This window comes from Atheta coriaria, unplaced genomic scaffold (genome assembly GCF_025399875.1).
Source record: "Atheta coriaria isolate IRGN ID8LTWV9N9 unplaced genomic scaffold, Caltech_Dcor_3.1 hic_scaffold_6_pilon, whole genome shotgun sequence".
In the NCBI taxonomy this organism is placed as follows: domain Eukaryota; kingdom Metazoa; phylum Arthropoda; class Insecta; order Coleoptera; family Staphylinidae; genus Dalotia; species Dalotia coriaria.
In genome coordinates, this window is record NW_027045448.1 from 9,601,083 (window position 1) to 9,624,667 (window position 23,585).

At 37.9% G+C, this 23,585-nt stretch overlaps 8 protein-coding genes across 16 annotated transcripts in view; 5 read left to right on the forward strand and 3 right to left on the reverse strand.

Moving 5' to 3' along the window:
- Evi5 (ecotropic viral integration site 5) overlaps nt 1–4,406 on the forward strand; it is a 36,519-nt gene extending 32,113 nt beyond the window's left edge. For 5 of the 8 annotated variants that reach the window (XM_065304357.1, XM_065304360.1, XM_065304358.1 and 2 more), the window contains 3 exons: nt 33–1,802; nt 1,862–1,963; nt 2,708–4,406. In XM_065304357.1, the coding sequence (XP_065160429.1) occupies nt 33–1,802; nt 1,862–1,963; nt 2,708–2,959 (2,124 nt within the window). In that variant the 3' untranslated portion in view covers nt 2,960–4,406. Of the gene's footprint in view, nt 1–32; nt 1,803–1,861; nt 1,964–2,160; nt 2,211–2,707 lie in introns of all 8 variants that reach the window. The other 3 variants (XM_065304363.1, XM_065304362.1, XM_065304356.1) reach the window with 3 other exon arrangements.
- Nucleotides 4,407–5,270: 864 nt separating this feature from the next.
- On the forward strand, nt 5,271–8,955 carry LOC135794710 (uncharacterized). The gene is given in 13 exon segments (XM_065306079.1): nt 5,271–5,419; nt 5,490–5,859; nt 5,923–6,089; nt 6,147–6,576; nt 6,637–6,721; nt 6,786–6,969; nt 7,298–7,332; nt 7,390–7,772; nt 7,827–7,996; nt 8,049–8,190; nt 8,251–8,563; nt 8,566–8,613; nt 8,672–8,955. Coding segments are annotated over 12 exon segments (2,520 nt in total). The 5' UTR covers nt 5,271–5,419; nt 5,490–5,499; the 3' UTR covers nt 8,875–8,955.
- Nucleotides 8,956–9,000: 45 nt separating this feature from the next.
- Dus1 (Dihydrouridine synthase 1) lies at nt 9,001–10,768 on the forward strand. Its single transcript, XM_065304369.1, has 4 exons — nt 9,001–9,314; nt 9,381–9,540; nt 9,598–10,454; nt 10,511–10,768. The coding sequence occupies exons 1-4, from the start codon at nt 9,102–9,104 to the stop codon at nt 10,673–10,675; spliced, it is 1,395 nt and encodes a 464-aa protein (XP_065160441.1). The 5' UTR covers nt 9,001–9,101; the 3' UTR covers nt 10,676–10,768.
- A 46-nt stretch (nt 10,769–10,814) lies between these two features.
- Nucleotides 10,815–11,864, forward strand: LOC135793416 (mitochondrial inner membrane protease ATP23 homolog). The gene is made up of 2 exons (XM_065304371.1): nt 10,815–10,967; nt 11,030–11,864. Exons 1-2 carry the CDS (start codon nt 10,871–10,873, stop codon nt 11,722–11,724), a joined length of 792 nt encoding a protein of 263 aa, XP_065160443.1. The 5' UTR covers nt 10,815–10,870; the 3' UTR covers nt 11,725–11,864.
- Nucleotides 11,865–12,013: 149 nt separating this feature from the next.
- Nucleotides 12,014–15,384, reverse strand: iPLA2-VIA (calcium-independent phospholipase A2 VIA). Of its 2 annotated transcripts, none has more exons than XM_065304366.1 (5): nt 15,179–15,384; nt 14,922–15,114; nt 14,263–14,656; nt 12,673–14,202; nt 12,014–12,614 (listed from the first exon to the last, which is right to left on the reverse strand). In XM_065304366.1, the coding sequence occupies exons 1-5, from the start codon at nt 15,201–15,203 to the stop codon at nt 12,399–12,401; spliced, it is 2,358 nt and encodes a 785-aa protein (XP_065160438.1). In that variant the 5' UTR covers nt 15,204–15,384; the 3' UTR covers nt 12,014–12,398. The 2 variants fall into 2 exon arrangements, with proteins under 2 accessions (XP_065160438.1, XP_065160437.1); XM_065304365.1 differs by having other exon boundaries at nt 15,170–15,384.
- Nucleotides 15,385–15,752: 368 nt separating this feature from the next.
- eIF3l (eukaryotic translation initiation factor 3 subunit l) lies at nt 15,753–18,368 on the forward strand. Its single transcript, XM_065304368.1, has 3 exons — nt 15,753–15,913; nt 16,208–16,471; nt 16,960–18,368. Exons 1-3 carry the CDS (start codon nt 15,893–15,895, stop codon nt 18,313–18,315), a joined length of 1,641 nt encoding a protein of 546 aa, XP_065160440.1. The 5' UTR covers nt 15,753–15,892; the 3' UTR covers nt 18,316–18,368.
- LOC135793411 (pentatricopeptide repeat-containing protein 1, mitochondrial) lies at nt 18,346–20,625 on the reverse strand. Its single transcript, XM_065304367.1, has 3 exons — nt 19,008–20,625; nt 18,767–18,954; nt 18,346–18,713 (listed from the first exon to the last, which is right to left on the reverse strand). The coding sequence occupies exons 1-3, from the start codon at nt 20,549–20,551 to the stop codon at nt 18,409–18,411; spliced, it is 2,037 nt and encodes a 678-aa protein (XP_065160439.1). The 5' UTR covers nt 20,552–20,625; the 3' UTR covers nt 18,346–18,408.
- A 99-nt stretch (nt 20,626–20,724) lies between these two features.
- On the reverse strand, nt 20,725–22,556 carry LOC135794316 (palmitoyltransferase ZDHHC11). Its single transcript, XM_065305547.1, is given in 2 exon segments — nt 20,725–21,024; nt 21,027–22,556. Coding segments are annotated over 2 exon segments (1,554 nt in total). The 5' UTR covers nt 22,342–22,556; the 3' UTR covers nt 20,725–20,785.
- Nucleotides 22,557–23,585: the final 1,029 nt, after the last annotated feature.

Consider the following 23,585-nt stretch of genomic DNA (forward strand, 5'->3'; position numbering starts at 1 on the left):
CGGCCTCGTTTATTGTGACATAAATTTTCCAGACCAAATCGCCGTGTGAAAAGGTAATCCGACGTGATATAGCGCGCACATATCCGGAACATGATTTCTTTAAAGAGAAAGACGGACTGGGGCAGGAATCCCTTTTCAACGTTATCAAGGCGTATTCCTTGCACGATCGCGAAGTGGGTTATTGCCAGGGCACGGGTTTTATCGTCGGTCTGCTTCTGATGCAGCAAATGCCGGAGGAGGAGACGTTTGCCGTGCTGGTGAAGATCATGGAGGATTATAGAATGCGCGACATGTTCAAACCCACCATGGCTGAATTGGGATTGTGCATGTTCCAGTTGGAGAACCTCGTTGCCGAGCAGTTACCTGAGTTGAGCAAACATTTCCAATCCCAAAACTTCCACACTTCCATGTATGCGTCCAGCTGGTTCCTAACGCTGTTCACCACTGCACTTTCGCTGCCTTTGGCGTGTCGGATCATGGATGTGTTTCTGTGTGATGGAATCGAAATTATTTTTAAAGTCGCTTTGGCTATGCTTACTTTGGGCAAGGAAGATTTGATGTCCTTAGATATGGAGGGTATGTTGAAGTTCTTCCAAAAGGAATTACCACCTCGCGCGGAATCTGACTCAGAGGGATTGATGCAATTGGCTTACGGAATGAAAATAAACACGAAGAAAATGAAGAAACTCGAAAAAGAATATAGTGTTATTAAAGCCAAAGAACAGGAGGAAATGATGGAACTTAAACGATTGCGGACTGAAAACAAACATTTGAAACAGCGGAACGAAATGTTGGAGGACGAAAGTCGTGCTTTGGCTGATAGATTAGTAAAAGGACAAGTTAGTCGTGCAGAGGAAGAAGAAACTACTTTTGTTGTGCAAAGCGAACTTGAAGGCTTACGTCACACGCATTTACAAGTTATCCACGAATTGGCATTAGCTAAAGAAAAGATTCAGTCACTATCGATGAAAATGGAAGAATCGGTAAGTGTTTACCTATTAGATAACACAAATATTTTATTAAGTGAATTGTTTCAACAGCAATCTTCAAGGCAATCATCATTAGAAGAAATGTCATTGAAATCGGAACAACTTCAACAACGAGAATCGATGATTCAGTGTCTCCAAGACGAATTAGTGAAAGTGCGTCTTCGAGAAGCTGAAAACGATGTGCTTGTTCGGGATCTCCGAGCGCGCATACATGAATTGGAAGAGGATAAGAAAACTCTGCGAGAAATTACACCCGACAACAGTGTAGCGCATCTGCAGGAAGAACTAATCGCTGTGAAATTGCGTGAGGCCGAAGCTAATTTATCACTGAAGGACCTGCGACAACGAGTTTCCGAACTATCATCACAATGGAGCAGACATCTGCAAGAGCACAAACAAGAGTCGTCAACGGTAAATGATGCGCTCAGCACCCCGAAGAAACTCCTTTGGGGAAATCGTAACGAAACGCAAAAACTAGAAGAGGAATTAATGACTACTCGAATTAGGGAAATGGAGACGCTCACAGAGGTGAAAGAATTGCGCTTGAAGGTAATGGAATTAGAGACTCAAGTGCAAGTTAGCACTAACCAACTACGACGACAAGATGAAGAAATCAAGAAGCAAAGAGAACTGCTAGAAGCGGCCGAATTGCGTGATAGAGAATCGGCTGCGAAATTACTTGAGGAACAACGGCGATACGCAGATCTTGGAAGCAAAATGCAGGAAGAACTGATGAATGCCAGGATTAGTGACGCTGAAAAGGCTCAAGCCGTCGCCGAGTTGACTCAGAAAATTGGCCAATTAGAATTGAAAGTACGAAATTAATTTTTTTTTTATAATTGATAAAAAATAATCCTAAATATTTTGTATAGAATGAGGAAATTGCCGCCGAAGGTGAACTACGCAGTCATCAAGTAGACGATAGCGATCGAGTTCGGGAGTTACAGGATAAAGTTACGGATTTACAAGCTGAGGTTGGTGTATTCCAAAATTATCTACAATTATTTTACATGTAGCGTTAAAATGTGTAAATACTAACAAATACTAGGCACGAGTGCAACATGCTTTTGCAATAATCACATTTTCACGTGTACATAAGTTCATTGAATTAAGAAATCAACTAATTTTATCAAAATACGTGACTAACAACTTAACTGGTTTATGTGTGCAGTTTCCAACACCTATAACAAGTCCTGACACTGAGCCTTGGAAATGGCTCGAGTAAGTTGTAATAAGGGCATGCGAAAACGAAATTAAACTTTTCTTTTGGCTAATTAGTAATCTGAAAATTGAAGTTAACTGAAAGTTTATAAAAGAGTATTTTAGCATGCATCTAAATTGACAAAGTCTACTGAGATGGAGATTTATTTTATGTCGGCTCGTATAAAAATATTATTTTGTAGTTGTTTATTATTGGACCAACAAAATGTAGATATTTTCTGCAAAATTTATCTGAAATGTATGAAATAAGTGTAGTATTTTCATGTATATACGTCTTGTGTTCTTTTTGGATATTTATACTACTTGTTTGATATTCAAACAGTGGAAACTCTTGATTTAGTTTAATTTTATAAGTGAGAAGCGCTTTCATTCTATTCATTATGTGTTATCATATCTGTTAGACTGCTTTGCTTTTTGCTTTATCATAAAATGTGTGATTTCCAAGTTAATAAGCTGAACACAGCTCTCCAATTACCTAATCTTCTCTGATTGTCTAGGTCATGAGGCTAGAAGTTCGAAACAAGAGCGGTCTGCGTCTGTCGAGCGTACGCTCAGCATCTATCGATTCCACGGACGACGACTCTCGCATTCGCATCATCGACGATCCGTCACTGCGCCTGCAAATAGACAGCTCCAGTCCGACGGAGGAAGGATCTAAACTGACGGAGTTGACTCTGACTAACAATGTGAACAATAAAAACGAACCTGATACTAACATGAACACCACGTGCAATTACGACCAAGTCTGACCTAGACTGTAATCTACATTATCGCGGCGCTCTATTTGTTGTCGAATCCTGATTTGTTGAAAGTAAATGGAAGCTGGTGGATCCGTTGTGCTGGTCACTATTACTTAAGCGGGTCCACAGCTTGCGGTGTGAATAATCATCGCGGCTGATTCCAGTTAAGAAAGACATATTTGCGGTGAATTCAGGGTAGCGATATTAATACTAACATTTGACTAAATAAGAAATAATCTAGGTAATGTTTAGGAAAGTTCGTGTAACAACAGCGAGGAGAAGATTGATTTAGATCAGACGCAGATCAGATTTCATTATGAATGAGTGGTAATTTTAATGGCGAAGAATAATATAATACTAAGCACGTGAATGATGCGCGTGTCGTTGATTATTTGATATAGACAGTATTTGGATTAACACTTAATTAGGCGATGTAACAAGATATTAGTATTTTAGGTACATAATAACTTATTGCATTAAATGATAATTTAGTGAGACAATTAGACGAGAAATGTTAGAACTGTAGATTAGATTTTCTAAACACTTAAAAACAAGTAAAGCAAAGTAATAGGTGTGGTGTGGGTATAGATATCTTTCTTTAGCATGCCACATAATAACTAATTACTAATACATTGAATATCTGGCAGCCAACGTTTAGTTGTATATTTTTATTAAAATTTATTTATATGTACTTCTGAATCGTCCTATGAGGACTGGGTCCATTCGTCTATGTCATACTGTGCAATTAAATGATTTCCTACTACTTAAGTATTAAAATGAATCAATCAATCGGAGGATATGTTTTATCAATAGTTGCATTGATGAAGTGATTATCCTATATTGATACATTCCACGCATTCAATGCACCAAGAGATTAATTTATGAATGAGGGGCACACATCGAATTTTCTTTGTAGAGCTAAAAATAATTAAAGTAAAAGACATTTGTATATCAACTCTACGTGTGACATTTTGATAATATGTATACATGTATGAACAATACTCAAAAAGCTATGGGTTTTACTTGTAATAAAAATGTTCACCGTTTACCTAGCGAAATGCAAATTACGGAAATGTGAAACTAGATTTATTGAAAAAGTAGCAGGTGTGAATGTAATTTGTTTGTAACGATGATCAGTGTATTGGGTTTTTAACGATTTGATTAGGATTTACCAATATAACGTTGACTCAGATTACTAAACTGGAGAAGATTATGATCGTATGATAATATTGTGTTAAACTGTTGAATCATTTTCTATAATTAATTTATATTACTTGCAGATATTGGAGATTGACGTCAAATCTTATATCTCATACATTTAATTATTCCAATTGACTTTAATATTTTATTGCATTTAACTCTGAAACTGGTTTAAGAATACTGAACGTATTAATAATCAATCACATCATTTGTAAACAGAATATGTGTCAAATAAAACATTCATTTATAAAAGTTACTTCCATGAATGTATTTGGATGTATTTTAAAAGATATAATTTTTATTTCTTACCTTCGAGTGTTTGTCAACATTTGAAGTGCGAATAACAAACATAATCCTTGTTTACAGTTAGTTGTAAACATTTTGACAAGTTTTAACTAGAAAACACACGTGGATAATGTGTATAAATAAAACCCACTCGTAATTAAGAAAGAATTATTGTCGAGAGTTTAATCTCATTTTCTGGTTATATGCAACGACATACTTAGATAACAAACTTCTTCAATAGGATCAATGATTAGCGACATTTTCTTGTGTTTTTCATATATAAACGTATTAAGTATATTCTGTTTATATTCGGATGAGGCTTATTTTATTTTAAATTATTTCTGTTAATTCCACGTACGTTTTGGAATTTTTCTTTGTTTAGATTATTGCTAGATAACAAACATGTTAATTGATTTCAATTGTACTTGTATTGACACAACTAGATTAGCAAATTGATCATGTTTGATTCCTCTGTGATTTACAGGTGCGTTAAATTGGAATCTATATCAGATTAATTTGACTATTTATAAATATGTTCATTAACTGTAGATCAACTGATAATTCAATCATTTCCGTTATACTTTTTTTGTTACCAACATTGATACATATCTTAGTCTTATTTACTTCGAGTTTATAGGCAAAATATTGATTTTGTGACTTGAGACTCTTTCAAAGTATTAAATGATAAAAGCTGTGTTTCAATTCTGAAGTAGATCTGAGGGTTTATGTTTGTATAATGTATCGGAAAAATGTTCTCCAACACATACTTTTATCGATAAGAGTCATAATATTTATTTCCATGCGATTGTCTCAGATAAAAACAAATTTGTACCCACTCGAACTAAACTGGAATCACCTAATTGCCGTGTACGTGATCTAATTTGATATGAGACTCTAATCAGCAGTTTTGAAATATTTTAAACACGTGTTGAATATATATAAAAGCCGATCGATTCGGGCTTATTATTGTCACCGGTGGAACATGTAAGTTGAATGTTCATCCTCATTGTTAATTTGATATTCATGTATTTATTTAATTTTCTATTATTTGAAGATAATTCACCATGAAGATCGCTCTGGTCCTTCTTTCAATTGTGCTTGCAGTTAGCTGCACACCAAAATCCTACAATGGATACCAAGTTTGGCGTGTCACGCCAAAAAGCCAAGAGGCTTTGGACTTGTTAATGCATTTGCGCAATGCTGGCAACGAATACATCTTCTGGAATGACAACGCTTTGGTAGGCCGTCCCATTGACATCATGGTACCTCCAACCAGGCACTCTGCTTTCTTCAGCATGCTCAACGCTACAGCCGCTGATAGTGAATTATTCATGAACGACGTTCAATATTTCATTGATCATGAAAGACCAAAGAACAGGAAGGCTCGTGTGTTCGACTGGACCGATTATGGTACCCTTGATGAGGTAAATATTTGTGTACTTTGGTAGAATTATTGATTGTTTATTATTATTTTTGTAATTATATAGGTCCACGCATGGCTGGCTGAACTTGCAGATAAATACGACGAAGTTGAATTGGTTGAAGCTGGTCACAGTTATGAAGGTCGCAAGATCGTGGGTGTGAAGGTTTCTTACAGCCCTGAAAACGAAAATCGCGGCATCTTCCTTGAGGGTGGTATCCACGCTCGTGAATGGTAAATATAGCATGGCCAAAAGTGTTTGTTTTTTTAATTTTAATGTATAAAATACAGGATCTCATCAGCTGTAGTCACCTACACTTTGAATGAGATTCTCACCAGTCAAGATCCGGAAGTCCGTGCCTTGGCCGAAAGCCACGATTGGTATGTCTTCCCCAACATCAACCCTGATGGTTACGTCTACACCTTCGAAGAAGATCGTATGTGGCGTAAGACCAGAACCCCATACAATGGTTGCTACGGTGCTGATCCAAACAGGAACTGGGGCTGGAAGTGGAATACCGCTGGTGCCTCCAGCTACCCCTGCTCTGAAACCTACGCTGGACCTTCTGAGTTCTCCGAAGTTGAAATGAGGACTTTGTCCGAATACATTTCCACCATTGGTCACAAATTGGAAGCTTACATTGCTCACCACTCCTACTCGCAATACCTCCTTATTCCATTCGGTCTTTACAACGAATACCCCGACAACTACGATGAATTGGTAAGCAGTGAAAAAATTGCATTAGTTATGAAATATTTATTTAAACGGTTTGTTGTTTAGTACTCTGTTGGTGTTACCGCCATGAAAGCATTGAAAAGCGTGCATGGAACCGAATTCATTCCCGGCCAAATTGTTGATTTGTTGTGTAAGTAACTCACTAACTTTTACATCCAACGCAATTATAATAATACTTTTAATGCTATTACTAGACGAGGCTTCCGGTGGTTCTATGGATTGGGTCAAGGGTGTCTTTGATACCAGAATTACCTACACCTATGAGTTGAGAGATACCGGTCGCTATGGCTTCGTTTTGCCTGCTAACCAGATCATTCCCTCTGGAGAAGAGAACATGAAGGCCCTGATCACCATGTTCCAGGAGTTCGAGAAGAGGAAGTAAATTAAGACATTAATGATTTAACGTATAAATTAAACTAAATAGTACCTGATATATGTAATTTTATTTCTTCCTTAATGGGTTATCTTTGGCAATTAGTTAACTGGTTTTTGATAAGCACAGTTCAACATATCATAAACCTATCATGACACGGGCTGTTTATTTCTACGCGAACACGGAATATGCATAGTATTGTTATCATTCAATTGTTTTCCACGATAATTGCTAATTTATATAGCTAAAAGAATTGAGTCACGGAATCCAGTTTAACGGCTATGATAAGGTAGACAACATTTGATTTGGAAATTCAGTATAAATTGTGTTCAGCATTGTTGTTGTATTAGTTCGGAACCTCCCGCTAAGTTGGTTTCAAAGTAATCTAATTAAATAAGAAAATATTTAGTTATTAAAAAATTGAGTTACATTTTTATTACTGACCTCAAAAATGAGGTCTAAATTGTTTATTTTGATTCTCGTATCAGTATCAATTGCCGAGGTAGTGAAATACCATGGTTATCGCGTATACAGAACAAAAGTGTCGACGGAAAACGACTATGACGATTTATTAGCTTTGGAAAACAATCAAAATTACACTATCTGGTCCAGCCTTTCTGGTTCTAGCCAACATGTAGATGTAATGGTCTCTCCGGAACATACGAATAACTTTCTGAAAACGTTTCCATTTGCGGAACTGTTTATAGATGATGTTCAAACGTTGATTGACAACGAAAGACCAGCGTCGATGAGAAAATCATTACGTGTTGGTTCAATGGATTGGGAAAGTTACCATACTTATGAAGACGTAAATATTGAATAATAGTTTCGCTATATTAATTTAAATATATATTGTTTATAGATAAAGAAATGGCTTAAACAGTTAGAACAAGAACATCCTGGTGTTGTGACGGTACAAACTGTTGGTAAATCCTATGAAGGACGTGATATTGTATGTGCACATGTGTCTTATAACGCAGCGAATAAACAAAAAACAGTAATGTTAGAAGGTGGAATGCATGCGCGTGAATGGTGTGAATTTATTTAAGTGGATTATGCGTCATATTCACATGTACATTTTTAGGATTGGTGTTGCTTCAGTGACTTATATATTGAATGAAGTGTTAAATTCAAAAGATAAAACATTTCGAGATATTGCCGAAAGTCACGATTGGCATATATGTCCCATTTTTAATCCCGATGGATATAGTTATACGTTCACAAATGTAACGAAAAAGAATAAGCCTTTATTAGCAAATGTTCTAATTGTATAATCACAATTTTAGAATCGAATGTGGCGTAAAACTAGGAAACCTTATGGTTTCTGTTATGGCGCAGATCCAAACAGAAATTGGGATTATAATTGGCGAAGCTCATGGAATCCTTGTGCTGAGACATATCCCGGCTCGAGAGCATTTTCTGAACCGGAAACAAAAGCTATATCAGAGCATCTAAAAAAACTCGGTCCCGATTTAATATCATACTTTTCATTCCACTCTTATTCACAACTTCTATTAATTCCATATGGCGACAGCGCAGCTCATAGAGATAACTACGATGAATTGTTCTCAGTAGGAAAGAGAATGGTTGAAGAAATAAAAATGAGTTTGGAACTGAATATCAAGTTGGAAATATTGTAGAAATTCTGTGTAAGCATACTTGACTTAAGTTGTAAAGATGGGTGAAACCGAATCTATCCATTTTCAGATCCAGCTTATGGAAACAACGTGGATTGGGTAAAAAATAGTTTTAAAACTAGAATGACCTATATTTATGAACTAAGAGACACAGGAAAGTATGGTTTTCTGTTGCCACCTGATTTAATTATTCCTTCCGCAAAAGAAGCATTGACAGGTTTAGTTACAATGTTTCAAGAATTTCAAAAAATTGATAATAATGTGGTTGGGTAATACATAAATGCAACTTTAACAATAATAAGTACTTGGTTTAAACCAAAATTGCTCTCAATAAAATAAATCATTTTACGATAAGTAGTTTCATATTTCAATCATTGTCCTTAATACGGCCCATATCAGAACAACAGTAACCTTAAATAATTCCATCATAAACAGAACAACGTGACACGTTATACTCTCTGATATCTTTAAGATTTAAAGGGAGTAGTTGTGTATTTAATATGGATTTTTGGAATAATACCCTTGGAGGTCCTACCAAAATAGTTGCTCCTATGGTTGACGCAAGTGAGTTGCCATGGCGGTTATTGAGTCGAAAATATGGTGCTGAATTATGTTACACACCAATGTTACATAGTGCTATGTTTGTAAAAGATGCCAAATATCGTAAAGAAGCGCTTGCCACCTGTGAAGAAGATAAACCTCTGATAATACAAGTAAGTACAAAACAAAGTAAAGTAAACATTAATAACTGTTATTTTCATAAAATATTTTATATTTAGTTTTGTGGTAATGATCCAAAAATAATGTTGGAAGCTGCATTACTTGCTGAAGATCATTGCTGTGCCATAGATATTAATTTAGGATGTCCTCAAGCAATAGCAAAAAGGGGTCATTATGGTGCATATCTACAAGATGAGTGGGATTTAGTTTCAAATATTGGTAAATTCAACTTGTATTATGATTATGGTACATTCAGTTAACATGTTTGTTTTATAGTTTCAACTTTAAGTAAGTCATGTAAAGTACCCATTACTTGTAAAATACGTCGGTTTGAGTCTGTAGAGAAAACAATTGAATATGCTACACTATTAGAAAAGTCTGGATGTAAAGTTTTGACTTTGCATGGCAGAACTAGAGAACAAAAAGGACCATTGACTGGTTTAGCAGATTGGTTGTATGTAAAAGAAGTGAAGAAGGCTGTGAAAATACCTGTAATTTCTAATGGTAATATTCAAACAATGCAGGACATTACAAACTGTATGGAAACTACAAATTGTCAAGGTGTAATGACTGCTGAGGGAAATCTATACAATCCCTACTTGTTTGAATCTACATGGCCTCCATGTTGGGAACCAGCATTAGAATACCTAGATCTAGTTGTTAAATATCCATGCCCTTTATCATACATCAGAGGACACCTGTTTAAATTATTTCATCATTTACTGAATTTACCTGAGAATGCTAAAACTAGAATTAGTTTAGGTGCCGCCAAATCAGTGGAGCAGTTTTTCAATATTTCAAAAGAATTAAGAGACAAATATATTGATTATCATAATGGAGTCAAGTTGTGGGATGAAACAAATGAACCTGGTACTTTTAATTTAATATTACCGCCGTGGCTTTGTCAGAGTTATATTCGAATGCCTCCGGATGAGCATGTTAAACTAGTGGAAGAGAAAGTAAAAGAGGCGCAATGTGCGGAGAAAAAACGAAAATATTTAGATTGTGAGGGTAATATGATATCAAGGAAAATGATGAAAAAACTTCGGAGGATTCAACGTCGACCTGAAAAGGAAGCGCCGTCGGTGTGTAAAAAAGGATTAGAAAAATGTGGTAGCTGTTTTAATCCACAAGTATGTCAAATAATTTTGAATATTTCAAAAAATATATAATTTTGCATGTGTTTTAGGGGGGGAAATGCAATTACAAACTTTGCAAAAAATGTTGTAAAGATAAATGCTTTTTAGAAAATTTGGACTGCCCTGGACATAGGATTTTGGTAAAAACAAGACGCGAAATGGCACAATTTTATCAAGTTGAACGTGCTAATACAAATAAGAGTGTGATTAAATGATGATTTGTTATTTTTATAGTGAATATAAAGTTTGTTGCTAATATTAATTGTTGTTTATAATATTAATATTACAATATAAACTGATTTACAATATTTTAAATCATTGTACGCAAACAAAAGAAACTGGTACAAAGTTTCTTATTGGTGCACGTGCGTCTCGTTAGATAACATGACTCGAATTGCTTCTAACCTAAAATGACCGTTCTAACAGCCGAAACCGACAAAGTGAATAAAAGTGAAGAAACACCTACAAAGTCAGCATCAAAACCGCATAATGCATCGCCGGAGGGAGGTAAATATAACACCCTTTAATTATAATAAAGTATTATCTTTAATGTTATTGAAATCAACCAGGTAAAGAATGGGGCTACGACTTGTACCCAGAGAGAAGACAACAAAAGGACCCTTCACTCATGTCAAACCTCATGAAAGGAAAAGGTAGAGAAAACATTGATAAAATTCGTTGCGAGCGTACCGTTTACAAATGTATAAAAACCTCTCCACTTGTTAAATTGATGATGGGAGCTCTGAAAAGTTCTGGTTGTGCAGTAGATATCAGAAGACACATTGCATGTGAAGAATGCAGTGCATTAGTAAGTGGTGGCTATGACCCAGTGTTAAATCAGGTTGTAGTGTGCCAAAACATTGCAACAAATGAGGGTATGGTTCAGGGTGTCTTAACCCATGAAATGATTCATATGTTTGACTATTGTCGGAACAAATTAGATTTCAAGAATATTGACCACTTAGCATGTACAGAAATCAGAGCTGCCAATTTAACACACTGTAGCTTTATGTCTGCATGGTTTCAAGGAGATGTGTCTCTGTTTAATATTAGGCAAGCACATCAAGTGTGTGTTAAGAATAAAGCATTACAGTCTGTATTGGCAGTTAGAAACTGCAGTAAGTTAGAAGCAATTGATGCTGTGGAGAGAGTGTTTCCAAAATGCTATAATGATATGGAACCTATTGGTAGGCGACTTAAACGAAACTCGGACGATATGTACAGGGCATATGCAGAGGGATATTTATATGGATATGATGCATAAGAGTATGTATTGTTTTTATAGTCAAATTGAATGAAGTTAACCAGAATAGCAAGAGTGAACAAATATTAAGTGTCATTAGTTATTATTTGTTCATATCAAGCAGCATTTCAATAAATTTAAAATAAAATCCAGTGCACAAAGTAGAGTTTTTCAGTGATGTAAACAGTAATTTTACAAACTTTGGAAAGTAATAAGTGAAAGTTCTGCCAGAAGTTAATAGCACGCCTTCACGTTATCAACGGCCGAGGAAAAAGGATTATTAAGGTATAGTGCAAATACAATTACAATATTCTTTTAAAATGACAAATATATTTGATAACAAGACATAGAAATAGTATTGTCGGATCGTTTAGGATTTTCTGTAGGTGATTGGTGAACACAATTTAATTTTGCAATGTTAGTGTGATTTGTTCGTATCTATATTGTTTCACAAATAATTCCACTTCTTTCAATCACTTGGCTAAACTGCGCATGTGAGTATATCATTCGTGAGAACCTAACTAAATTTTGCTAAGTAAATAGGGTGGTAACAACATTTATCACAAATATTATAACATCTATAAGCATCTACATAAATCAATTCAATTTTTAGCCAGGCTACTAGCCTGCAGTACAATGATGCATGTGTACGTGTATCCTAATTCCCTAATTATTAAAATGAAACTAGAACACCATTAACCGGCTACCAAATTACCAACTTCTCGGATTACTTTAATGTTTTCGTGCATGTACGCCTTGGTCTCCCACAGCATCTTGACCAATTTCTCATCAGTTCTCTCATCCATCGAAATATCTTCAGACATTTGCGGAGAGAATCGATAGTAGGGAACTCCTAATGATGAACACCACGCGCGCGCTCGATCTACTACGCGGCCATCACTTGCAGTCGCCTGTTAAACAATTTATAATTACTTTTTGTGGTACTTTTTAATTTTATTGGAAAATTACCTGATCAACCAACAAACTACCCAACGCCGATATACCAAACACTAATTTTGCACTGTCCCAAATACTCTCCGGACGATAAAAGTCTACCTTCAATTGTGTGGTTGGAATCATTCCAGTGCCTAAACTCAAGACAACAGAAAGATCTGTAACTTCATCGGCTCTATTTCTGGCACGCAGCGCAAGATTCAATTCAGTGATTTCAGTCAAAGCATCCAGAGTTGGATTGTTTGCGATGAGTCCACCATCGAGGAATCTTCCAAATGCGCGGAAATATGTTGGGGCAGCACCGGTTGCACGACCAACATGCCATAACAATTGCTCTTGGGGCGGCGGTGGCAGCTCAAACGGCGACTCCTGTTTTATGTCTAACACGTCGCTTGGTGATTCATAGTTGCGGAACAGGTGAAGTTCAACAGGTTTGCGGTCAGCTAACACACCAGTTACTAGTACTTTTGGATGTTTTATATCTGCCATAACGGTATTGGTGCCAAACGCGTCCTTTAAAACATTCTCTAGCGCGTCACTGGGATATGGACGCAGACCGACGAATGTTATTTCTTTCATGCGGAAATACAGGCATAAACACTCTTTCATGGTTTTGCCGGATGCAATACCTAGAGCTAATATTCCACCAGTACTTGTGCCTGCTATCCAATCAAAGCAATTATTGATGGGTTTGTTGATAACCTTTTCTATTTCTAAGAGCATTTGAATTAACACGAGTCCTCGAATTCCACCGCCGTCCAAAGCTAACATTCTACCAGGCTTCCTAGTTTCTTTATGCGCGGCCAAGTCAACTGCATTCACAGAGAGCATTTGGTTTAAAATATCACGATTTGTTGGTCCCATGACTGCTGGTGGACGTTCCCCATTGAAATCGCCATCATGCCTGCATCCGTCAGTGCAATCAGTCATGTCTGGCGGACAACGTGCAGCGCCCACGTCATGTAACAGATATAACAACTTTGTTTCCTGATCTCTTTTCAACAAATGGCGAGCAGTTTGGCCCGCATTGTTCAGAACATCGAGATTGGCGCCGAAAATAATCAAACTCTGAATGATGGATATGTTTCCTTCTTTGACCGCCAAGTGGATTGGTCGATTACCATCGCAGTCGCCTAAGTCAGGATCCGCATTACGACTGAGCAACGCAACCACACATTCTAGGCGATTACGTAGTACCATTACGTGCAAAGCAGTGCGCTCCTCAAAGTTCCGGGCGTCTAAATTACAGTTTACGTCGACCAGTGCATCAATTACCAGACGCGATGACGCCCAATGTAATGGTGTACCGCCGAATTTCATATCCTGTGAGCTCAACACATTCGGATAGTCTTGCAAAAAGTTGCCTACGTATCCGGGCGCTGGTTCTGCGCCACCTTCCAAATTGGCTGAGATATTCACGTCGGCGCCTCCCAGCAACAATGCCTTCACGCATTCGGGTTTGTCGGCTAAACATGCCAAATGCAGCGGAGTGTGACCGTTGTGATTGCGAGCATTCTTCGATGATGAATTGCCTTGGATCAGTGCCTAATAAAGTGAACATGAAGTTCAAATCTACCTAATTATATCATCATATATTTAACATACAGCTATAATTTCCTTATTGGTGTTTGCAGCATAATGAAAGACGGAGTTTCCTTGATGATCCATATGTTCCAAGGAGCATTTTGAATTAATTAGTGCTTTGACTATGTGAATCTGATTGGTCGTGATTGCAACCTGCAAGGGGGACATTCCAGTGAGTGTATCGCTACTATTCAATTGGCTGTTGACGGCCGAGTGTTGAAACGCATCGGTCAAGCCGAACTGCGCTGCTAGATGTGCCAATGTCCATTCCGGGTGTTCAGTTAGAGTATCACATAGTCGTTGTAGGCCATTCAAATTCGTCATTTCTTTTGCAATGACTACGAATGTGGGTACTTTGTCTTTGAAGCATACAAATTTATTTTCTGCTTCTTCCTTCTCCGCAGAACGATACAAACTATGAATTAAATCATGTATTAAATTACGAATTACAGTAGTTATCATAGTTATTTTTTGTTGGTTTCACGTTTTCATATGATTGCGCAATTTAAGTTACATAACGAATAACATAAAACAATTTGAATGATCAATAAAAACCGCAGAATTAATGATTCACAATGAATGTAGTCATGTTAAACAAAGCCAAACTTCTGATTTTTGACTTTTCTTATTTAATTTCTTTAGTAAATAGTATAAATTTTAAAAAAATAGATATACTATACCTAAATGCTTGATGCAGACTTTCTGTGTATGGTTTGTTGAGTAGAATCTCAAATTTATCCTTCTTATCACTGCCAGGTCCATAGAGTATCAATCCTTCCTCTCTGTACAGAACATTTCTAGAAGAGTAAGCATCTGTCCCCACATCCAAAACTTTGGTGGATGGTGGTTCTGAATTTAATAAACTACGCAAAACTGTAAAAAATCCCGATGATTAATACGATATATTTTAAATAATTCCGGATTTTACCAGTTTTACCAAAATCAAATGCGTTTCCTAACATGTTGAACTTATATAGATATTCGACGTGCTACTAATTACACACTATGAACAAATTCTCTCCTTTTTTATTCGATTTGTTTGTTATCACAATTACTGGAGATTATAGACGATTTTATTCATCATTTCGCATAACCTACTGCAATGAAAACATCGCAAACCAGACTGAACTGAACTAGACGTCATGAGAATTTAAATGTCAGTTTGTGTTTGATGCGCACTTCGCGCAAATGATGCGCACTGTGTGTCATAAACAGTTGCGATTTTATGCACGATAACAGTGCGCAAAGTTACAGTAATTTCATATTTAATAAATTGTCATAACATATTTTATATTTTGATCTGTTTTAAGATTAAATTTACAATTTATTTTGTTGTGTCAAATTCAATTAACACTGCGCATGCTCGTTAATATAGAACGATACTAAACAAACCAGATTTTCTGAGCGTTTTGTTGAAACCGCTTTTTAGATATTAAACTTTTAAAACAATGAATTTTAAATAAATATATAAATTAAATTTAATTGTTGATAAAGTAACTTTGGCATTATTGAATATAGCGGTATCTGCTTGTTAATTTAGGCAACCATCACAATAATGTTTCGGCCATTTTCCTGCCACAGCACTTGTCAAACTAAGTTGTGAGCGGCTGTGTCGTATTCATTTAAAAAGTGTTTGCGGCCAAATTTCAACATGTACACTGACGAGTACGAGGTAATTGTTATTTTGTTAATTAGTAACCCTAATTATCATATCGGGCGTTTCAAATGTTAGGGTAATTTGTTTCATATTCCGAGTTCACGTTTTATAACCTCAAAGAATACGCGTTCTGTACTGCTCTCGTTCAGTGAATCGCGCAAAATACGAACTCACCTACATGTTTTGCATGCGTGAGGCCCATTTCTATCTTAAATTCTACTTCATCAAGCCGCAGAAACGTCACCTGAGCCATCACCACACTAATAAACCTTCATACTGCATAAATTAAATTCATTTGTTTTTTTGTAGACATCAGACTACAACTATGATTCTGAGTATGGTGGTCACACTGGAGACCCAGCCTTGGATGCTGAGTACAACAGGTCTATGTTTAATATGCCTGAGCTGGTCAAGAAGTTTTTGATGTACTTCAGGAATGCAGTCAATGAGGGCCTTGTGTTTGAATTGCAAACTTTGTATGAAATGTCATGGCCCAAGATTACAGAAGACTGCTTTGAGAAGAAGCCATGGCCAGAAGAGTCAGAGGTTGCAGCTTTAGTTGACAATGACCAGGTAGGTGGAACACTAAATTTAAATATTTTGCAACTTACCCTCAGATCCTTTTTCTTGAACCACATCAATGCTTTCCTTGATTTTCTCTCGCACTTCTTGCTTGTACTTCTCCAGCTTGTAGGTATATTCTTCGGTTTTTCGCATCTTGAATTCCTCTGCTTTCTTCATTTTGCCAGATGTAATTCTTGTGTGTGCACTGTAAATTAACTGATCTCTCTGAAGAATTTAGTTTTACTACCAAAGCATTTCACACTAGAATATTTATATATTATTTGCATAATTCAGTAATGACTGTGGGAGCTGCACCAATGTTGGCTTTACAATAGCAGAAGCTATTCAATAGTACCTATTGATTTCCAATTTTACTAAATTATTTACGTGCTTCTACGCCCCTCCATTGCTACCAATACTACTGGTTAATTGCTTATAGTTTAGATTATTTTTTAATCAACTGAAACAAACAACGAAAAAATTCTAATATTTAACAGGTATTTATGATTTTGTACAAAGAATTGTACTATCGTCATATTTACGCTCGCATCCAAGGAGGACCAACATTGGAACAACGCTTCAACTCCTTTTACAACTATTGTGACTTGTTCAACTACATTTTGAGCGCTGAGGAGCCAGTCCCGCTTGAGTTACCCGACTTGTGGCTGTGGGAGTTAGTCGATGAGTTCGTTTATCAATTCCAATCGTTCGCTCAATATCGCGCTCGTCTGCAGAAAAAGAGCCCTTTGGAATTGGAGGAGTTGAACAACAACAACAAGGTGTGGAATGTTCTGTGCGTGCTGAATGTACTACATTCCTTGGTTGACAAGAGCAACATTAAGCAGCAATTGGAGGTATTCGCATCAGGCGGTGATCCTGACTCTGTTGCCGGAGAATTCGGCCGTCACTCCCTCTACAAAATGTTGGGATATTTCTCGTTGGTTGGTTTGTTGCGCCTGCACTCTTTGTTGGGCGATTATTATCAAGCAATCAAGGTGCTCGAAAATATCGAAGTGCACAAGAAGTCGCAGTATGCTCATGTACCAGCCTGCCAAATCTCTACCTCCTACTACGTCGGTTTTGCGTACATGATGATGCGTCGCTACTCGGACGCAATTCGCACTTTCTCTTCGATCTTGTTATATGTGCAAAGAACTAAGCAGCTCTTTGCGACCAAGAGCTACCAGCATGATCAGATAAACAAGCAAACCGATCAGATGTATCATTTGCTTGCGATCTGCTTGGTTTTGCATCCGCAGTGTATTGATGAGAGCATTCAGCAGACCCTGCGTGATAAGTCTTACCATGAGAAGATGTATAAAATGCAATATGGCGATTTGCAAGAGTTCGAAAACTGTTTTGTATTTGCATGCCCTAAATTTTTGTCGCCATGGCCACCAGGCGTCGAGTCCAACCCGGGTGATTATTCCAAGGAGGCAATCAAGCATCAGACGCAGGTATTCATGGACGAAGTACAGCAGCAGAAGAATCTGCCAACCATCAGAAGTTACCTGAAGCTGTACACTACCCTTCCACTCATCAAACTGGCGACATTCATGGCACAATCGCCCCAGCGTAACAATGAAACCAAGCGCGAAATCGAGAAGGAAATGCAGGCACTGTGCATACACTTGTTATGCTTCAAGCACAAGATGAAGAACGTGGTATGGTCTAAGGGAGCCTCAGGATTGGATGGAAAATTCCAAAGTGGATCAGAGTTGGATTTTTATATTGATAACGACATGATTCACATCGCCGACACGAAGGTCGCTCACCGATATGGCGACTTCTTCATCAGGAAGGTCATGAAATTTGAGGATTTGAATAGGAAATTACATCACCTCAAGTTGTAAGGTATGAAACGTATGATGTAACTTAAGATATTAAAATTCTTATTCAAACTTTATTAATATCTTGGTTTATCATCTACTTATAAACATTCGAGATTATTTTTCTACACGTCGCGATTCCTTTCGTTTAGGTTTCCATACGGAGTTTTTCTTATATTTTCTGCTGCCATCTTTTTTATTGACAATTTCTGTAGGAATTTGTTTTTGGCGATACTTACTCAGGTAACGAGGCTTAAAGTGGGAAGATTCGTCCTTATCTTTGTAATGTCTTACATCAGTTTCAACAGGTTGTCGGAATTGTTGCCAAGGATGGACTTCTTCCTCGGGTGTTACTTGTTCTCGCCATGTTTTCAAACGCATCCGGAATATTTGGAATCCTCTAAGGAACTTTTTATTTTTTCCTGAAAACATTCATTAGTCAACTTTAAACGAAACACTTTTAAAAACAACGCACCATAATTGGTCGAAGAGTCATTCGAGAGTTTCTTGCATCTATTATGAAACTTCTCTAAGCGTGTTATAAAGGCCTCATTTGGTTGAATGTTTTCCGTCACACAACGTTCCATCACGAACATGACGTATGGGAAATCCATGTGGAAAGTGCTTTGCTGAAGCATTGCACCCAAAATTGCAGCATTTAGCCTGGAAAATTAAAACAAATTAGATGCGCATTTTAAATAAAACAGTCCTATTACCTGTATCTTCCCGCTTCCATATGCTCAAGAAAATTTTCGGCCTCTTCCTTATTTTTACAACCCAAAGCTAATATCCCATATGTAATTAAATCTGGTTGGAATTTGTCATTGTATATCATATTCAACACATCTTTTGCTCCAACATAGTCGAATCGCATGCTGCGCTTTTTGATTAACATGTTGTAGAAATCTAAATCCGGTTTAGTTCCGTATTTTTTCATTGAGCTCAGTAACTCACTTTCGGCAAAGGCCGTACTGGGCAGGCAATCCAGAAGTTGTGTAAATGTTTTAATATCAGGAGTACATTCTCGTCTCTGCATGTCTTCCAGAAAGTTTTGTGCGCCACCTAATAAAAGCAGACGGTCCTCTGCTTTTGTTATCTCGTTGATGAGAACAATATTGCCCAATTGCGGGGTTTCTGCCAGTAGATTCGGTCGGTTTATTTCGCTAGTGCCGTAAACGTTATCAATTTCAAGCATTCCACCAGGAATTTCATCTGTTGGGAGGTTTAGTGTATTTCCCGCGTCGATTGGCACAGGCTCCTCATCATTTTTAGTGTTTCCATCAGCAATTTTTAAGAATTTATCATTTGGAGACAAGATTTGCTTGAGAACATCCTTTGTTGACTCCATATCTCCTAATCCACAATCTCTAGTTGCCCTTAATAACAAATTGTAGCTGTAGACTGACGGTTTTATTCTTTTTTTCATAAATTTGTGCCAAACTAAAAGGACATGCCTAAATCCAGCCTCTGTATCACTGATGCAGGCTTGAATTAAAAAGTTTAAAGTGTCATCTTTGATGCAAAATTTCTTCCTAAACATTTCATCAACCAAACAGAATGCTGCATTGATATCACCACATCTTCCATATGCCTTTATCATTGCATTGTAGTTACTGTCATTGGGTTCATACATATTCTCAATCATGATATTGTGTAGATGTTTAGCTCTTGTGAGACCATCTTCAGGCCAAGGACTGTTTGCACATGCATTAAATAGTGCTGTGTATGCACCAGGATGGACCTTTAGTCCTCTCTTTTTCATATCATTGAATAATTGGAATGCTTTCTTTGTATAACCAACTCGGCCACATGCACCCAACAGCAGATTATATAGATAATTCTCAGGTTGGACTTTATCTTCCTGTAACATTCTTACTTCAACTACATCAATAGCTTCTTTGATTTTCTTTTTATCAATCAAAGATTTTATTATATCTGCATACTGTTTAGTACTTAACTGTCGACTTCTATTTGGTTGATTAGTTAAATGTTGTTCTTCTCTTAAATCATCTTTATCGGGAAGTTGGGATTGGTGTGTTCGAGGTGGGTCTGATCCAAAAACATCAGGATTGTCTTGCAGTCGCACGAAGTATTCACCGTCATCGGAGGTCCGTGATTTTAGTGAACCACTGCTTGATTCTTTGGCTTTCTGGATGTGAGGTGAGAAGGATGATAAGAGCCGAGTGTTTTTTTGTGTTGCTAAGTTAATATTATAAATTGAGCTGAATAATTTAAATTGTCTCAGCGTATTTTTCAACATGTTTTCGCCGTAGTTAACCTCAAATTCTAAATATGGCTTGATTTTAAACTGCGTTTTACTTTTAGAATTTTCCTACAGAGGCGTTCGGTTTGTGTTTTAATATCTGTCCCTTTGGTTGCATATTTACGAATTATTTAGGAATTAAGAAAAATAAGGAAACAAAAATACATGAATTAATTAACAATAAATATAACTATTTTTATTAAAGCACACAATTTACATTTAAAGACGGATTTAAATTGGGCGATTTGCACAGTTTGCAATCCCAGAACAATTTTGTCTGGACGGCGAGGCTGGATTTGATAAGCCGGTTTCCCTAATAGGAGATAAAGCGGGCGTTTTTGTCCTGTGGACCACGGTGCTGCGTCTTCTACGGCGATATTGAGGCGCCCTGCGAATGCCGTTCAATCGTTGCTGCTGTAGAATATTGAGCGCGTTAGCAATTTCGTTTTCGGTGATCACACGACGGCGCGCGGGGGCAAAACAGGGGGCAGGATTTCTCTATTTACACATGGAACATTTTCAGCAATTGTAGCAATAGGTTCAATTTCCTGCGACACCGCTGGTGTCACTTGATTACTACGTCGGCGGTGATTGCCAAGGTTGCTCAACACGCGCAGGAGGACGCGTAATTTGGCACTCGACCAGTGTGTCCTTCGGTCGGTAATGGACGGCACCGTACTTTTAGTCTTGTGATTTTTACACAAGGACATCAGACAGCGCGGCTCCTCGTCGGGACTGTCGGGAACTGACATACAGCAGTTCCATTTCTGCTTAAATTTGCGTGGACGTGGAGCAGTTCTGCGTTCATCGGGCACTACGCTGTTGCTTACGCACATGGAGCAATCCTGCGGAGTGGACGGCGGTGTAGGAGTGCACGTGAAGGATTCTTCAAGGACGGCGAACAGTGTCATCCGTCGTTCCTCACAACGTAAGTTCATTGGTGGACGATGTCGTAGGAACGACTCTGCTGAGCATCGTTGTTGTTGTTGTTGCTGGTTATTGGTGGTTTCCGGTTGTGATGATTGTGGCGGGTTTGTTTGACGCTGCTGGCGAATATACTCGTAAGTAGTGAGTCCCAGGAAGGATATGTAGATATGAAAGAAGCATAGATGCAGGAGCAGCCCAGCGATGATGATTGCCAGCAGACCGAGGATAGCCACCACGGCCAAGAAGGCAGCGTCGCTGCTCGGCAAGGACGAATGTGCAACGGACGTGTCGTTAGCAGGGGGGTTGCGTGTTAGCCAGGAGTGGTCCGTGTGGTGGACGACGAATTCGGCGATGGCAAGCAATGCCACGAAGGCTGAAGCCGCCACCGCCGTCGTTACGCACATAAGAAATGGCACGTAATTGCGCCCCCCGACGCAATGATTCAGCCACTTGCAGTGGTGGTCGAAACGGGCAACGCACTTGTTGCACGCACTGCAGTGCTTTGTCCGCTCGCCGCTGACGAGCACCTTGCACAAATGACACGAGCCCTCTTCGATGACGTGCGCGTGCTTCGTCCGGTCCAAGGTTGGCAGCGGTACAGGCGCCGTCCTCCTTAGCGCCGGTTCGGCGGGATCTATCAGGACGGCGCCGAGATGCGCCGCCAGATGTAGCAGCAGCAGAGTGCAAAGTGTTGCTAGCGCAGCCGGCTGCAAAACCACAGGTAACGCAGGAACGAGGAAAAGAAACGATCCCGCGGCAAGTCCAATAAGGGCCAGCCAACCGGACACTTGCAGCGGATGCAGCGGCAACTGCAGTCCGTGTTCGCGACGAAGGACTCGCGGTCCGCCGCTGCTTAACATCACATGGCACGGCACAGTGAATAAAAGAAAGCAGCTATAGAGCGTCGCGAGTAAGTGAATTTAGAAGTGGCGGCACGGAGGCGGCAGAAACTACATGTTACTACGATAGGGCTAAGCATTTACTAGCGGAGAAATGTTTGTATCGACCCGATCTACTGCGTGCGTCCTCATAATGCCATTGTTCACACAATTTCAAGTTGAGGGTTTTGCGCTTACAGGTGGCGTTGCGATTGGAAGGATAACTTAAAAAAATTATAAAATATTATCTCGCGGTTTTAAAGCTTCTATTTCATTGTAATTTCTATTTTTTCTGAAGATTATTTGCTAGTTAAACTATATTTGCCTCTAGGTTTTTCAAGAATTCTACAGTTCTGCAATAGTTACGAATTTAATAATGAATTATCTGTTTGTTTATAGTACTACCCTTTTTTAATTTATAGTTTTAAAAAAGATTGAACCGTGGTGAAGAATGCTGCAAAGATTCCATTAAAATTGGTTTGTTTACGATAACGTAAGTAGTTTTCAAGTTATTAGTACTACTATACCAATTTCTAGTATTACACAAATGTTAATTATTGAAAATTTTAAAGTGCTAGATCGTGCATTAGATAATTATAAAGAAAGCAAAAACACTTAAATGAATTTCAATTTGAAGCAAGAAATTTGTGAATTCAAAATTATCATCGCAAACTGATAAAACAATCATTCAGCAGTGAACTATGACTAATTCAATTGCCCTAAGAAATATATCTTTCACATTTTTACATATTAAGAGCTATATACATTTTATTTGTATTATTAATAATTCAGATACCTTCCAGTTTTCATTAAGGAATATTAAGTTTTGGAGGTTTATAATCGTATTATAAATGATAAATTTAATTTTAAGAATTAAGAGATCTCACCATGTGCGCGTGTGTATTCCGCCGGCCGATGAAATTTGTTGTTGACCGCATCGCATTGGCAAAACCGCGTGACCGCGTGCAGTCGTACGCAGTTTAGTATCCATTCCGGATACTAAATGAATCGTGAGCGTTCTTCGCGACTAGTTTGGTTTTAGCAGATCGAAATTGATCTATATTCAATAAACAATCGACTATAATACTAGGATTTATTGGAATTTTGCCAGATAATATGCGCATTTCCGTAGGCCGTCGGTGATTATTTTTCGCATATAAATAGAAGAATACACAGAAGAATATCATGGATTTGTATTTAATTCGAATAAATAGGCAACGTATGTA